This window comes from Mauremys mutica, chromosome 12, assembly GCF_020497125.1.
Source record: "Mauremys mutica isolate MM-2020 ecotype Southern chromosome 12, ASM2049712v1, whole genome shotgun sequence".
Lineage (NCBI taxonomy): Eukaryota > Metazoa > Chordata > Testudines > Geoemydidae > Mauremys > Mauremys mutica.
The window spans coordinates 76,035,457-76,052,135 of record NC_059083.1 but is presented as its reverse complement, the minus strand read 5'-3'; the positions used below and the strand labels follow the sequence as shown (position 1 = coordinate 76,052,135).

At 37.1% G+C, this 16,679-nt stretch overlaps 1 protein-coding gene across 3 annotated transcripts in view; it reads left to right on the top strand.

Annotated features, from left to right (window-relative positions):
* Nucleotides 1-16,679, top strand: part of PRKCA (protein kinase C alpha) — a 285,848-nt gene that overhangs the window by 109,434 nt on the left and 159,735 nt on the right. For all 3 annotated transcript variants that reach the window (XM_044982463.1, XM_044982467.1, XM_044982464.1), the window contains exon 3: nt 15,459-15,541. In XM_044982463.1, coding sequence (XP_044838398.1) covers nt 15,459-15,541 — 83 coding nt within the window. The remainder of the gene's footprint in view (nt 1-15,458; nt 15,542-16,679) is intronic.

Here is a 16,679-nt window from a genome sequence, read left to right as displayed (position 1 = left end):
GTAGCCAGTGCATTACAAATGAGGGGAGAAAGGTGGACTGGCAGATGCTTCCAACTAATGAAAGGTCAGCTTATTAGCTACTTAATTAAGAAGAGCAGAGAATGGCTGTGTAGCTTTCATCCTTGGAGGGGAGGCAGCAAGTAAACTTGTTTTGATACTGTAGGCCTCAAAGTCAACCCACTGTTCTAAGTATTATAATACATAATTTTTTCTACTACAGAAGATAATTCTTTTTCCCATTGTAGGAGTTTCATATCTTGCAAGCTAGTTTATTGGGATGTTCATGGTACATGTAATGATTAACCAGAAGGCTGAAGGTGAATATGTACTGGGCTTTCGGAATGAGCTGGTCTTAGGTACATTTTCTGTAGCAGTAAGATGACTGGCAGTCTCTTTGTTCTAAACTGTACGTTACAGGGCCAGCTACACTGTTAGCATTTGACAAATAATGTAAAGATTAAGCCAATACATATGTTACCCAGTGAGTTAAATTGTTGGGATCTGAGCATTTCCAGCTTCTTTGGTTATCCAGAGGCATGTTCCAGCAGCAGCTGGCAGTTCTGAATGAGGCCAAGTTTTGGTTTCAGCTCACAAAGGTCAGAAGCATAAACAGTTCCTCAAGGTCTAATACTGGAGGGGGTGTAGGATTGCTGTAAGCTTAGGATAGATATTAATGAGCAGTTTAAGGTGCTATTAAAATGCTAGGTGCAACTCAAGACCGAATGAACTGTTGCGAAAGTCAGAAAAGGCTACGCATGTAATATCAGTCTGATTAAGATGCAAGACACAACACTCTATCTGATAACATTTGAAGTATTAAAGTGTAAAGAAACATGCATGATATAAATTTGCAGGAGTCTTGATTAAAATAGTGATAACTGAAGGTAATTTGCACAGTTAAAGTAGCAACTGAGGGAAGAAAAGATGTAAAGGAATATTGAGTAAAAAAATATTAGGGAACTTGTGATAAGAACAAATGGCTATGGCTGCCTTGGGCAGTAATAATTAATAACCAGACATTCAGAAAGTCTTAAAATGTGCAGTCTTATTTCATGCCATCCTTTGCTAGACCTTCTCTAACTTATTTATCGAATCACATGCCAGATAAATACTATGTATTTTGTTGAAGTATAATAAAGGTCAAATAACAAAATATGTTACAGTAGTTATTACTTCTAAATAACCCAATATACCAAAACATTAAAAAATATTCAGTATTTGTCTTCCATCGCTTACTGCTGATGTTATGTCTTTGCCTTTCTTACGCTGATGTTTCACGTGGTCTCTGTTAAGGGAAAACATGCATCACATAGACCTGAGATTTATCCTTTGGGGAACTTATTCTTTTGGATTGCCTTTGAAGAGGGGTGTTTTAATGGTGAATTAGAATTATTCTGCACTTGTATCTTTATTTGAGAATTGAAAAGAGGCTGAAAATATAATGGTTAATATGTAATGATACTCACGTTTACTTTAAAATTATAATAATTTCTCATCCTTTTTTTGTTAATAATTGTAACGCTGTCCCTATTTTCATAGACTTATAACTCTCATAAGTTTCACACTGAAACCTTTCTTTCCAAGAATGAGGGCCATATGTTATCATTATAGAAAATGTTTTTTGTTTCCAGATTAAGAAATGGTTTCAGAAGTTGGTTTTATGTTCCATATAATTTTAATACTACTATCCTAAGAGTGAACTCAAAAATTATTCATAAACAAGTTAGTTCTCCATGTGTACTACCTACACAACAGTTTCACCTGTAACACTAGTTTTGGGTTCAAGGCTTGGAGGCATTAATTATTGAATTTGTGCGGCTTTGAAGTGGGGTTTAAGTGGTGTGTGTATACATACACACATACATTTACTTTCACACGGCAAAAAAACATTTTTATTTTTTATTGGAATCGTGCATTAAGAGGTGGTTCTATTCTAATTTTCTGTGATCAGTCTGAGAATTAACATTTCTTGTTTTGAAAGTAGTGAGTATTTTGCTTGCAGTGATGCTGATTGCTTTTTTCCCCTGCTTACAAAGATAATATGTACGCAGGACACTGGGAGAGAGCTGTGCATCATTTCCATAATGACTTGTTAACTCAGTACATAGTTGATTAAATCAAATTAATTAGTCTATTATGATTACTCAACTGTTAGTTCAGATAATCCTAAACACAGGCTACTGTGCTACATCTGGAAACGAACTTAAATGTGTAGTCTTAATATAAGCTTACTATACATTTTTGAAAGAGAGTGCACTTAAACCTTTCACATAAAAGTATGTATGGGAGTGTTAGTCTGATAGTTGATTTTACTTTTGTGCACTACACTTTATTATGATGACTTCTTTCTATGTTGCTTATTGATATCTTTACTACTAGTTTTCCAAGTACAATCCACTCCACTTAAGTGCATTAAAGGTCACATCTTGATATTCTTATTCACTGCTTCCTCAGTTCTTGTTTGTGCAAACTTCAATGGGAGTTTTCTATTTGTGAGGGTGTGTATGTGTGTGTGAGAGAGAGCGAGAGCTCTTACCCCAGGTGCTAGACTGATATCATTGAAACCGAAATCCTTTAATTTAATACTGGATGGAATGTGTCATGGCAATAAAAGATATTCTTCCTACATTGCCCCCACACTATCAGCCATAATATAGAGTTTATCACATAGAAGGGAGAGAATTAGATCAATACAATACAATTCCTTGGTGGTAAAGTAGAGGCTGTCCACTAGGAACTAGAATGAGACTACAAATGCTTCATAAAAACCACTTAATAGCTAATGTGCCTAATGGATCCTTTGTAAATATATGGAACACCTGTACAATTTGGATTCAGTCCAGTTCTTCCTTATATTTGGCTGATTCTCCCTGCATATTTTCCTGGATCATTCCCCTTTGTTGTTTCCTATTTGCTTATTCATCATGTTCTGGAGTGTCACTGATAGATTATGTTGGTTATCCATAAGCTGCTTGAGTTGTTGCCCGAGCATTGATCAACAGTCATTGAGAAGACTACTAAGCCACTCTATTAGTTAACAAAGCCTTTTCTTTAAGGCAGTCCTCAAGACCCTAAAATAGGGTTTCCTATAAGGGGCCATCGGTTGTGATGGGGATCCTTTCAGACAGTGGTGACAATTTACTCTTTGGACAAAAGAGGAATTGGTCTATCCATTTTGGATGCTTTGTAGAGAAATTTGTTGTTTTAGAGAGAACTTTTAAACACAGCATAAAAAATTATATTTAGTGGATTTAGCAAATGTAATGAGATAACACGAAGATAACATGATATGTGTGCTAAAAAGCTCAGTTTTATGAGGGACCTTGGCAAGAACATTTCTCATAGGAGTTTTTTATTTTTATTTAGCCTGTTATTTACTGAGAAGAAGCTGTTTTTGGCATTTTTAATAAAAATTTAAACAGTCAGTGGTGTATCATGGACAAGTTTATTGTTCCTGACATACTATTTATCCACTAAGTATACAAGCCATATTTGCTGGTGATACAATGAGCATATTGATTTGCTTTCAAGAGACTGTCTGGCTTGTCTGCTAGATATCTTGAAAAGGTGTCAGGTTAGTGCTCATCCATATAATGCATCTTTAAGCTGTATGGGACATCTAGGGTTGCACTTCATCATGCGGTCTCCTTGGTTGTCTTGGAAGGAGAAAAATAATTTCAGGGGGCCTTACTCAGAAGGGACATGGTGTAACGTACATCTTCAGGATCGCTCAGTGTGTAAATTGCACCAGCTTGCCACCTTCTTCAAAGCTATTGTGGCAGTGTTGCTAAAAAAGCCATTAACACAACTCAAATCCAGTGAGCCTGTAAGAAACCTGAGAAACCTGCCCTTTACCCTTGCTACAGTTAACTAAATGTCCACACTTGTCCCTGTAAAATCAAATAAATTAAAATACCCTATAACATGTACAACAAATTTGAAAGAAAAAAATCAGGGAAGCATTATGTCATGTCACAGGCAATATAAAAAAATATTTCTTAACACACTCAAAAGGTTTAACAGTAATAATTAAAAACATGTAAATACAAATCCCCAAATGTAATTGATTTATAAAATAGATGTAAATTTCCTGAACATGATAAAGATTTTAGAGGAGGAGGGTAAAGAAACTACCAGAAATGTGTGATGATTTCATAACAATAACTCAAGTTGTTTAGAGGTAGAGTTGGGGCTAAGTAGTGTAGGATCTCAGGTTGGCAGGAAAGCATTACATAGCCAAATCAGTTCCCTTCCAGTGATGTTGTGGTTCCTGAGAAACAATTAAAGATTGTGCAATCTTTTTGATGTAGGTGTCACCTACCTTTGGAGATGCTGCAAGAACAACTGCTACAGAAGTAAGCAGTTGTCAAAGCAGACAAAAAATCTGATTATTTTTGACTATAATGAAGGATGTGAAGAAACTACCCTCCCACATGACTGCTTATGCAAGCCTAAATCAAGCTCTTCTTTTCACTAGAGAGGGAAGTTGGAAGTCAAAAATATCTTTGGATCCTAAAATGTGCCTCAGCTGTGAGTAATATTAATAGCAATTGCTAGTCAGTGATCTTTCAGTAAGTGAAACAAACTACCCAAATGATAATTGCAGGATTCATTGGGATTTAGACAGATTAGCAGACTAGGCTATGAAGTGGACAGTATTCATGGAGCTAGAACCTCAGCTGGTATAAAATCAGCCTAGCTCAGCTGAAGTCAGTGGAGCAATGCCAGTTTACACCAGATGAAGACCATGCCCAAAATACGTAACTGTGCCATGCAGGAAATGGAAACAGTAGAAACCATTACTGCATAGAATGATGCCATGTGGAAAAAACAGCTGGTGAAAGACTGAAGTGTGCTTAGTGAGAGCTTTTTGAAGTCAGACAGTGTAAGGCTGTAAATAAGGCTAGTAGGGAACTATGATACATCAGTGCAGTCAAGAACTATAAACTGAAATTAAATAAAAACATACTTTAAAACACCCTACTCGGTTCTTGCTTCTTCCTGAAGCTGAAGGACTTTTTAATGTATTGGAGAAGGGAAAGAGAACTATTAGAACCTCTTCAGAAAATGAGCTGTTATGAAACTTTGAGGGAATCAAGTTTGTATTTCAGCAGAATTCGGGGAGTCTAGTGAATAAATTGCAAACCAGTAAAAATCTAGGAAGACCTTTTTTTTTTTTTTTTTAAATGAACAACAAGGAGTCCGGTGGCACCTTAAAGACTAACACGGCTATCCCTCTGATACTACTTTTAAAATTTGTTTTAAGATTTTTAAGATAAGGAGATAAAAATGCAGAAAACAAATCTTGATTGCTATGTACATTTAGCATGATAATAAATTATTATTGAAGTATTTCACTTTGATCTGCTTGCACATTGAAAGTAACATGCTTTATTTTAAGGCTACCATACTGAAATATAGGTATGATCTTTCTTTGCTGCAACTTAAAATTAAGAAAGTGATAGATTCCTTGGGTAGTGAAAAAAGCAGAATGTAAAGAGGAAAAATTTTTGTGGAAGGTATTCAGACACCATGGTGATGGGAAACCTTATAAAAACCTAGGTAGAATAAGTGTGAGATACTTGCTTTATAGATGGTGCTTTATTCAGATCCATAAAATGGTTTGGGTTATGAATGTGAAATATACAGTGTATTCATGCTTGCTTAGAATTTATTATATGTACCATATTTTAATAAAATGATGATGTTGGTTTCATTTTGAACATTACACTAGAACTTTTAAAAATAATTCCGTACAAAAAACAGTTTCTCAAAGTAAACTCTCTCAAGTTCACTGGTTTTTTTGTATCAGCACTTGTGGAGGGCATATGATCTCTGTTGTGTGACAGATTATAAAATAATAAAGGGAAAGTGAATTCTAGTTTAGTCGTCATAGCCATCCATGTTGTGTCCATAGGTTAATCCCCCCCCCCACCTCTCTTCCACTGGCTTCATATTGTTCTGTTCCAGAACTCTCTTCATTTGTGCATAATTATTCACTTTAGTTTTAAAACAGTTTTAGTTCATGGTGTTAGGTCAGCCTGGCTCCATAAAATGAAGCCCTAAGTAAGATAAGTTAGAATAAGATACTAATTATATATCCACATACATACCCGTGACTTATATTGATTACACAGTTGGTGGGAGTTAATATTATGTACCTCATCGTAAATTCTTGTCTGTCCACAAGATAACTGTAAAGTATGATATTGGAAAGCTTTTCAAAGGTATGGAGCTAGCATTCCCATGGACTTGCAGTGAACTGAAAATCCAAGCCTTTTTTGTGTGTGCCTAAATATGGATTTAGGAGCCTAAATCCGGAATCACATCTTAAAAATTGTTTTGCTAAATTACTTGATAGGTTCTTCTATGAAATACTGAGAGATGCAGTTGAGGTTGGAGAGAGTTTATATTTCCACCTAATTTTGGATTAATGCTCTGCTGTCTTGTCTCTATTTATTTCTTTTTATCCTTATTCTGTTTCTTATACAGTATGGGCATACTTTATCTACACTGGGAAAATGAATAGTGTTTTAAAATACATTAACTAGCAGGTTAATTAAAATATGTTAATTAAACACGTTAATCACCTAGTACAGAAAAACAGTTATATTTATTGATATAACTATGATCAACCAATGCATTTTTAATGCCACTTATATATTGAAAAAAATTAAAAAAACAAAACAAAAAACCTGTCCACCGTCCCATTCGAACCACTTTGGAAGTGACCGCACTGCACTGTACCTTAAGTGGGGGGGCCCATTGTCCAGCTTGCGGGGGGGGGGGGAGGAAGATAGCACTTTACGGGCAAGGGAGGGGGAGAGGCTCAGAAGCTGCTGCAAAAGGGGGAGTGGGTCAGCGTGGTGACGTCGACTCATCCCCAGGGATCAGATCAGCTGGGGAGTCGAAAAGGGTCAAACCCATGAGGAGAAGCCCTTTTCCCTGGGTCAGGCACCCACCTTCCCACTCCTTGAGATGGCAAAATACCAGGTTTGGTCAGGACCTGCCGTGGGCATCACACTAGCCACTCCTCTGGAAAGGAACTTTTCCCTCACCACCAGATTGGCCTAGGTGGAAATGGGGTTTTTCACCTTCCCCACAGGGTTCAGGGAGGGCTTTGTTACGGTGAGTAGGGAAGGGAATATCACAGCTAATTATGTAAGTGTGGGGCAGATGTTCAGTGCAGATATTCATTTAGGAAGATGTACAGTCACCAGATAAATGGCTTGGTAAAGGACTTAAAAAGGAGGTGTTTGTTAAAGGAGCGGAACTGGGGAGCGGGGGCGGTTGGTGCGCCTATGACTGGTACAGCAGGGAGCCAAACCCCCTTTCTTATAGCCCACCATAACCTTAGTTCGAGGGGTGGCGATGGAAGGACCTGGCAATGGGTTGGCTGGGGGACCTGGATGGGAAAAAAAAAAGGGGGGGGGGGAGGGGAGGCTGATGGAAGCCTGCCATTGAGATATTGAATGAATATGGAGCTACCTGCACTGTACAGTTTTATCTGCCGACATTTAATAATAAAGTTGTGCCTGATTAAAACCATAAAATGAGTCAAAATTAGTTAATCTAAGCGGATGGTGTGGAATTTTTTGTTGACATATTCTTGTTCCTCAAAAAAAAAAACATTATGAAGTATATGAAACAAAGTATGTTAAATATCAGTAAATTGTCTTATTAGCTTAGTGTCAACAACAACAGCCTCTTAGACCTAGGGACTGGTAGTTAAACTTTAGCTTTATATAAGAACCATAAACTAGATATTAAACTAATGTCATAGATACATAAATGTTAAAAGTGGGGGCTGTTATGATGATCTAATCTGACTTCTCCATAACACAGGCCAGAGAATTTCACCTAGGGATTCCTGCATCAAGCCCAAAATTTGTAGCTGAGCTAGTGCATATCTTTTAGAAAGGGACGCTCTCTTGAGAAATGCATGTCAAATGCTTTCTGAATATTCTGTTGATTCAATTAAATGTTTTGATAATAAGCAGCTTGTGTTTTGAATGAATTTAGCAGATCTGATCTTACAAGGTGCGTGTTCTGAATCACAAACAAATTGTTGTGTAAATCAAATCCTGTCCCTTTTTGGTACTGCATTGTTAGGGTTACCAGATAGCAACTGTGAAAAAACAGGATTGGGGGGAGAGGCAGGGTAATAGGCAGCTATATAAGAAAAAGTCCCCAACAACAGGACATCTGGTCACCCTATGCATTGTGGAAGTACATATAGGCCTCCAAATGTATGCTGTATTTTTTGGTTTTCATTTATTTTTGTTAGTTGAGCCTTATATTTTCATAATATATTTTTCATACTTAGGAAATACTATCTCCAACTTTATTCCACGTCCATGAATGGTTTGGTGGAAAAGGCAGAGGAAAATGTCTCATCTCATAAACAGCAGAGACATTTTTAGATTTTTTTCAGGTTCCAGGTTAATTATATTGGCAGCAAAAAATCAACCAACCAAAACAAACAAACAAAAAGAACAACAAAAGAATGCAGGGAGGGGAAAAAAATGGTTTCAACACAACACAAAATCATGAATTTAGTGAATAAGCTCTCTTCCTTGTTTGTTTTTCAGAGAGGTTACGTTGTTTTCTTTTTCTCTGTCAAAATATTAGCTGTTTTCATCATGCTTTAAAAACAGCTCACATTCTTTGGGATTGAAAGTGATTCTTCTTTGCCTTGCATAAGTCTATTTTATCTAGCTCTTAGTTGACTTGAATGGTTAAAGGAACAAAGTTCTGAGTTATAGTATGCAGAACTTGGGTGTGTGGGGGGCTCAGGGCTTGGGGTTGGAGTGCCGGTAGGGGTGCAGGGTCTGGGAGGGAATTGGGGTACGGCATGGGATTCAGGGTGTGGGCTCTGGGCTCTGGCCAGGTCTTACCTGAGGCGGCTCCCAGACGGCAGAGCTAAGGCAGGCTACCTGCCTGCTCTGGCTCCACGCTGCTCCCGGAAGCGGGAGTCATGTCCCGCCCCTAGGCAGAGGGGCAGCCAGGGGCTCTGCGTGGTGCATGCTGCCCACACCCACAGCTCCCATTGGCCAAGATTTCTGACCAATGGGAGTTGCGGAGCTGGCACCTGGGGCGGGGGCAGCATGTGGAGCTTCCCTGATCATTCCTCCACTCAGGAGCTGTGTGGGGAAGGGAGGGCGCTAACGCTTGGGGCTTCTGGCCTGCGGCATGGGGACTTGCCACAGACCAGATTAAATTAAGCAGTGGGCCGGAGGTTCCCCACCCTGGTCTAATTGTAATGCTCAGGTGAATGCCAGGCCGCCCCACTTTGAAGCTAATGGTAAACGGGATAATACTGGATTTTTTACTACTGTACAGCTCTGGCACCCTTCTTTGGGTCTCCATCTGTTGTAGCACCAGGCTAGTGCAGCAGTTTAGCAGCGTGAAAGTGTTCTAATAGTTGCCAATTTCACGACTGCCTACAGGAGATTCCCAATACCACCAGTGAACAAAGACCAGTTTTCACACTGGTATAGCTTAAACAAGCAATGAGTAGTAGCAGACACCCTTTTAATTTTCAGACCTAGAAAGACAACACAGCAATAGTTTACACTTATTTCATATTTGAAGGATTAGGGCCCAATTCCTCAATTCACTGAACATGGGTGCACAGTTGTTTCTCCGTGGAATCCTAGTGACTTCAGTAAGGCTCTGTATGCAGAGAAATGCAGGATTGGGACTTTTATAGCCAGGAGGTCTAGAAATGTTGTTTTGTTAAATTAAAGCTTAGATTCTGCAAGCTGCTGCTGACCTCACTGATGAGTAGACACGTCCTGACTCTACAGCGTTTGCAGTTTTAGAAGTACAGTGCTTCTGATATTTTGGCTTCTTATTTTTAGGCAAGTAATGTTTCATTTTAAGAAGTAAATTATTTTTTGGTGTTTATGATAATTATCATGAATTTCTAGAATCATTTGACTGTATCTGAATTCATGCATTCAAGGGGGCAGGGGCACAGGCCCTACCTGCCTCTGCTTGCTGGTCTTCTGGTGAATTGGAAAGCTGTTACTTGCCTACACACAAATATTATTTAGTAAAAGGCTCTTCAGTCTAGTAGAGAAAGCTGTAACATGATCCAATGGCTGGAAGTGTAAGCTAGACCAGTTCAGACTGGAAATAAGATGTACATTTTTAACAGTGAAGGTAATTAACCAGTGGAACAGTTTATCAAGGATCATGATGTATTCTCCATCACTGGCTGTTTTAAAATCACAATTGGATGTTTTTCTAAATGATATATGCTCAAGGAATTATTGTGGGGGAAATTGTATGCCCTGTTAAATTATACAGGACATCAGCTAGATGATCACAGTGGTCCCTTCAGGCCTTGGAATCTATGTATCCATGGTCTAGCTTACAATATAATGTTGTGAAATCCCTCTCTCTGTTCCCATGAGAACTGTTAAATTTATGGCAGCTAGTGAGAGCATGACTCTTTATCCGGTATTCCCAAATCTCAAAGTTGTAGAGCTGGATTGAATTAATGAAGTACCGAGCAAAACAGTCACTGTTCTAGCAAAACCTGTCTCCACCTCCTTCATAAATTTCAGTTTACACTTCATTGCTGTATTTGTCATCCAGATTAATTCTCTTCCTACCATATGTTTTTTCCATGACTGATCTTGAACTTGTTATAAAACTAAAATTGTATTCTTTTCACTGTTAACTTTCTGTACATGTTCTATCAATTGTAACTCTCTGCGGCTTTTCAAAATGAACTAGATTTTGATAAATTAAACTTTTATTTAAATAGAAGATGTACACACTGCTTTTTGTTTGTGTTTTGTCCTCAGAAAACACATTCTGCTTGTTAAGAAATTATTAAAATGTTAGTCTGAGCATTCTAGAAATGCTCAGCTAAAAACCAATCATAAAGTATGTGCAAGGTGCCATTACTTAGCATTTAATACATATAATACATTTGTTTGTTTTCTTACAGCTCTACAATGGATCCCAGAAAAATATTGTTTTCTGAGATTCAAAATTGAACCTGATAATTTTATTTTAACTTGCAAATATAATGTACAGTAGATGTTTCTATTACTAAAGACGTTGAAGTCCAGATATTGCATTGCTATAGAGAGTACCATCTTCCCCCCCCCCCCCAATTTATGATGACATTTAATTTATCTATTCCAGATAGGAGAGTTCATGTAAAAAACCATAAATTATAGCAAAGTTCAAAGCATAAAAATAAATGTAACAACTTTTATTTCAATAACCGGTAAAAGAATTTATACCCTTTTATTAAATGCAATTGAAGAGAATGTTGTGTTACATGGTAACATTTTGACACTTTAATCTATGAGAAACTGTTTGTATGATATACAAATACATCACCAACCTGAAGCCCCTGTCCTAAAAACATTTATGCATTTGAGAAACTTTATGCACCTGAACAAAATAATTGAGTTGAATGGGGCTGCTGATATACGTAAGTTTGTGCAGGATCATGATACAAGTCTGCATATTAATGGGAAACTTTGTTCAATAAAAGTGAAGTATCATTAGAATTGTAATGTCTAATACAAACTTAATTGGTCCTATATGTATGAATAAAGATGTCAGTCCCTTGACTACATATTGAAAATATATTGTATACGTACACTATTTATTGGGTATGTATCCTATTTTGTGTGAGGAGACAGAAAACCATTACAAGCAATGCATTCTTTTGCATTGTGATAATCCTTTTAGTCTTAAATGTGCTAATGCATATTCAATAGGCTTTGCTAGGTAATAATTGGAGAGATACCAATCTCCTAGAACTGGAAGGGACCTCGAAAGGTCATTGAGTCCAGCCCCCTGCCTTCACTAGCAGGACCAATTTTTGCCCCAGATCCCTAAGTGGCCTCCTCAAGGATTGAACTCACAACCCTGGGTTTAGCAGGCCAATGCTCAAACCACTGAGCTAGCTATCCCCCTCTCCTCCCCTCTCCCTGAACATAAGTCAAGTTGCACCTTGATTTATGACTGAAAATGAACTTTAACAAGTGAAATGTTTTTAAAATGACACATTTAAAACATGAGGTCAAATATATTTCAGCTAACAGAGCAATTGTACTTCCTTAAAACCAAAAGGTAGCGGCCTACTGAAAGATTTAATACTTCAACTTCTTTGTACTTATCTTTCACTGTTCATTTCTATGTGAAGTGCAGTATTCAGACACATTACATCCTTTGTGACAGAATGGATTGCATTTGTCTAGTTTGCCCTCAAAGCATACAGAGATCACCGACTGCTAGAAAACTTTTTTCTCTCAGTACTCATTTATCCCTTTTTGTACCATTTTATTTCACTTCTCTGAATTGAATAAAATTATAGCTCTGTGTATGTGCACTGATGTAGGTATGGTAATGTGGAACTTTCATTAGTGGTGTTATAGATCTGCTATAAAAATAGAGCTGGCAAACTGTTAGAGAACATTAGTTCTCAAGTGATTCAGTTTTGCTAACTGCATATTAAAATTAATGTTTGCAATGTTGTTGTAGCCCTGTTGGTCCCAGGATATGAGAGAGACAATGTGGATGAGATAATCTCTCTTACTGGACCAACTTTGTTTGGTAGAAGAGACAGACAAGGTTTCGAGCTACGCGGAGACTTAGTCAACAAACTGCCAAATTCATCATTGGTGTAACAGTTGAAGTCCATACAAAATGAAGCTGCATCAAGGATGAATTTATCACATTTTGCTAACTAACCACTACATGGATGTTTGACTTCCATGCCCATAATAGGTAGTGGTATTAAGTAACATTTGATGTTAAATATTGCATGATATTTTGTGGGTACTGTGGCTTCCTCTTCACTGAAAACAGTTATCTAGTAACTCCTATTATCACTACCGCGATAGATATCATAACATGATCTCTTTTGCCACTATAATACATTTACTGTACTACATTCTGTCCTATCCTAAGATACAGGTAGTAACCATTCTATAAGCTGTAAAGGACCACAGGACACATTGTTGATTTGATGTTATATCATTTTGTAAGTGGTTATTTGTTTTCCCTTTGTTGACAAGGCGGTTAGCTCTTTGTATTTTACTTTATCTGATCATGTTGAATTTTGCTTAAATTTTGATGATGATTATGATATGTATTGAGGCGCTGCACTTGATTGCTGATGAAACTGAAAAGATTTTTTAGGAATATGGTAACAGACCTTATTGAACACTTGGCTGCAAATAGCCAAGTGGGACTAGAAAACGTAGTTCTCTGTATCAAATTACTTCAGTAAATTTTACTAATCGGCTGTATGCATGATGACAACTTTTGAATGGATGAGGAAAGCAATTTACCGTTTATTCATGTGTGTCTTACAGCATAAAGCCATCACAGATAAATTGTCTGATGAAAAGTTACATATTGAGATCGTAATTTTATAGTCTTGAAGTATGTTATGTCTTTGAAAATAGCAATGAGGACTGAGTATATTGTTCTCATTACTGGTGTTGACAGTTTATGCATTATCCAACCTAAAGAATATAATTAAGCATGTAATATCTCTTTGTGCATTATCCAGTATTTATAACGTCTAATGTGTCTAACATTTATGGGTTTTTCAGATAACCACAGAGATCTTTTAGATTTCTCCTTCTGTCAGAGACTGAGAGAGATTTACAACTGTAACTCAGCTTAACGACATGTCTTGCCTCAGAATTGATTAATAAGTGGCACTGGTGACTTCAAATAGTGCACCTTTGTGGGGTAGGACTTGGGGGGGACAAAAGCTATGCTCCCTCTTGGACAATTCCTGTCGCCTGTAAAAGGCGCCAAAATTGACTGTTATGGGCAAAGAAAGGCTCTGCAAGGAGGAAATAAATCCTTTTCCTGCTTCAAATACACATCTCCTTAAACCCATGAGTACTTTTTAGGAGGCCCCGTACATACTTGTTGGCAGTGACGAATTTTCAGGGGAAGTGTGGGGAATGTCTGAAGTGGAGCCAACCATGGACATGTTTATGTCCCATGATAGACATGCCAACTGACCACATGAAATATATGAGAAGCTAAATAAGGAAAAAGTAAATACTCACATGCATTTAAGTTTTGAAAAAGCTCTTCATTACTGAATTTAATGTGACAAATCCTGACCCAGTTTGCCAATCAACAGTTGTGGGACTTTTAGTCCAAGTGTGCATTTAAAGAATCAAAGTTACTTTAAACTTTAGGCTTAACAAAAGTTAACCACAGCAATGTAAGAGTCATTAAAATATTTAAAATAATGCTCCGAACATAATTTTAAATAAGCAAAAACTTTATACAGTTGTAAACAGAGCACCAATCTTCACAGGGTAAAGTCTATATTTCTGTATGCTCCAAAGTCCAGATTTTGAAACAAGTTACTTGGCTTGCACTATCACTATTGCCCATTCTGGCCTTCAAATTTGTGAATTCTCTTTCCATTCACTCTTTCTCCTCTTCCCTCTTGCCCTGTCCTCACTCACTGTATTTATAGGGAAAATTATTTATAGAGCTATGACAGCTCTGCATTTGTTTTAGGATTTCCTCTAGCTGTAACATGGTAGAGCATTTTTGAAGTAGAATGGTCTGAAGTTTTTTATGGCTTAAGTGTTACAAATAAGCTCCATAGTTTCTTCCTGAATTATTAAGTAGTTGAATCCAATCAAGAACTTTCAGTCTGACATAGAATAAAATACAGTGTAATCTATATATAATCATTTAGAGGAGTTTCCTTACACATTGCACTGTCTAAAATGGTTCTAGCAGGATGTTTATGCAATGTGATGATGATGCTTAAATCAAAGTTACCAGAGAGATTACACTGACTGATGTAACATAACTAGTGTTTGCAAGAGCCACCTTTTTCATAAGACTGCATGAACAGCAGTAATATCCTTGTAATTTTGTATTCAGCTAAGGTGCGGAACATAAAAACATTAACGTGTAATGCTATAACTCCCTCAGGAAAATATTGGTTCTGACCAAGTGGCTGGGTTTTCCTTTGTTTAAAAGCTGTAAGCTATAGAATAAAAGATATAAAGATTTCAGTAGGCCTATCCTCAAAAGTCCAAGTGTTCCATAAAATAAAATGCCAACACTGGAAGACCTGTTGGGCCTATATTACATCATGTTATAGCAGGAGAAGTTTCTTTCAATTCTGTAACCAGATAAATAATAATAGTATGTCCCCAAGTCATCTTTGTAGCAGAGAAAGCAGTGACTTTCATATACTTTGCAGTATTTTAAAAATAGACAAATTGTAATACCAGCACTAAAAAGGTACATGCACATGTAAACATCACGAAGAATTGTCACTTTTTAATCCAAAGTATCCTAACTTTCTGATGTTCCCTCCTCCATACACTGATTTCAGTGAAACTAAATTTGTTTCAACAGTAAAGATTTAGTAAATCTGTGCCACTCTAACTGTTGTTTCCCCCCCTCCCCCTTTTTTTTTTAACTAGTTTGCTGTTTTGTGGTTCACAAGAGGTGCCATGAATTTGTTACGTTTTCTTGTCCTGGTGCAGACAAAGGGCCTGACACTGATGTAAGTACCTTAGAACGTAATGTATTTTGATATGTTCTTTTTTTTTTTTAAACTGTGTTGCTCCTAACAGTAATGCCTCACTGGAAAGAGCATCAAAATTGACACACTATTATAGAGTTTTAAGTTATTGGGAATAGAACAATATATTGAAATGAATATAAAGATATATAGACTTGAAATATCCATTTTAGTAAGCAAAGCTGAGGTAAATATTGACCACATCATAACAGAGGGCAGTATTCTCTCAAACAAAACAGAATGGTGATATGTTCACCCAAGCCAAAAGTCAATGTTTGTAGTATTACATACACTGATATTTCTTGATGCAGGCAGTATCTACTTTATGGCCATGTATTTTCAATGCGTAAGAATTTTCCTTTTGAAAATAACAAAATTAGAATTGGCCTGAGTTAGGGAGTGCTTTAAACTTGAGCTAGCTAGCTGGCCTATGGGGGAGAGGGGGAAGGTATGAATCAAAGCTCAGGTGCTCCTCATATTTGAGCTAGTAATGCAGTAGGGATACATGTACTCTGTGCTCCTAACACAATAACTCTGTTGCTGGAGTGTTATTTTGCAGTTGGCCATCTCATTCAAGCTATATAGATACGTCCTCACTGCAGAGTTTGTTTGAGTTAACTGTTGCAGACCTCAGTGATGTGGGGCTAAAGAGTAACTGGACTGATTTGTCACATAGCTCATGGTTACATGAAAATGTTCACTGTTTTTCTCATGGGAAGTGTGTGCGCACACGTCTAAAATATGATTGTTGTCATCCTATGTAACTTTGTGTTGCAGAATAAAAGAAGGAAATGTCTTTTTGTAGCTTGCCATTTGTTATTAAAGAATGCAATCAACATAATATTCATCTAAAATAAATTTCATTCTTTCAGTTAAATATAAAAAGACAGTGTAAGGAAGTAATTTCACCTTAGCAGCAGTAATGAAAGGTGCAATTACAGTTAAATATATTTAAGCATTTATATATTTTCTCTTAGTTCTGACATGGATGTGTTGTCATCACTTACAAATCTATAGTTTTATTCATTTACCTCATCCCTTCTTTGGAAAGATGCAAATTTTGAGAGTCCCATATCCTTGTGATATTCTTCTAAGTTTTACTGGTGAACAACTGAATAGG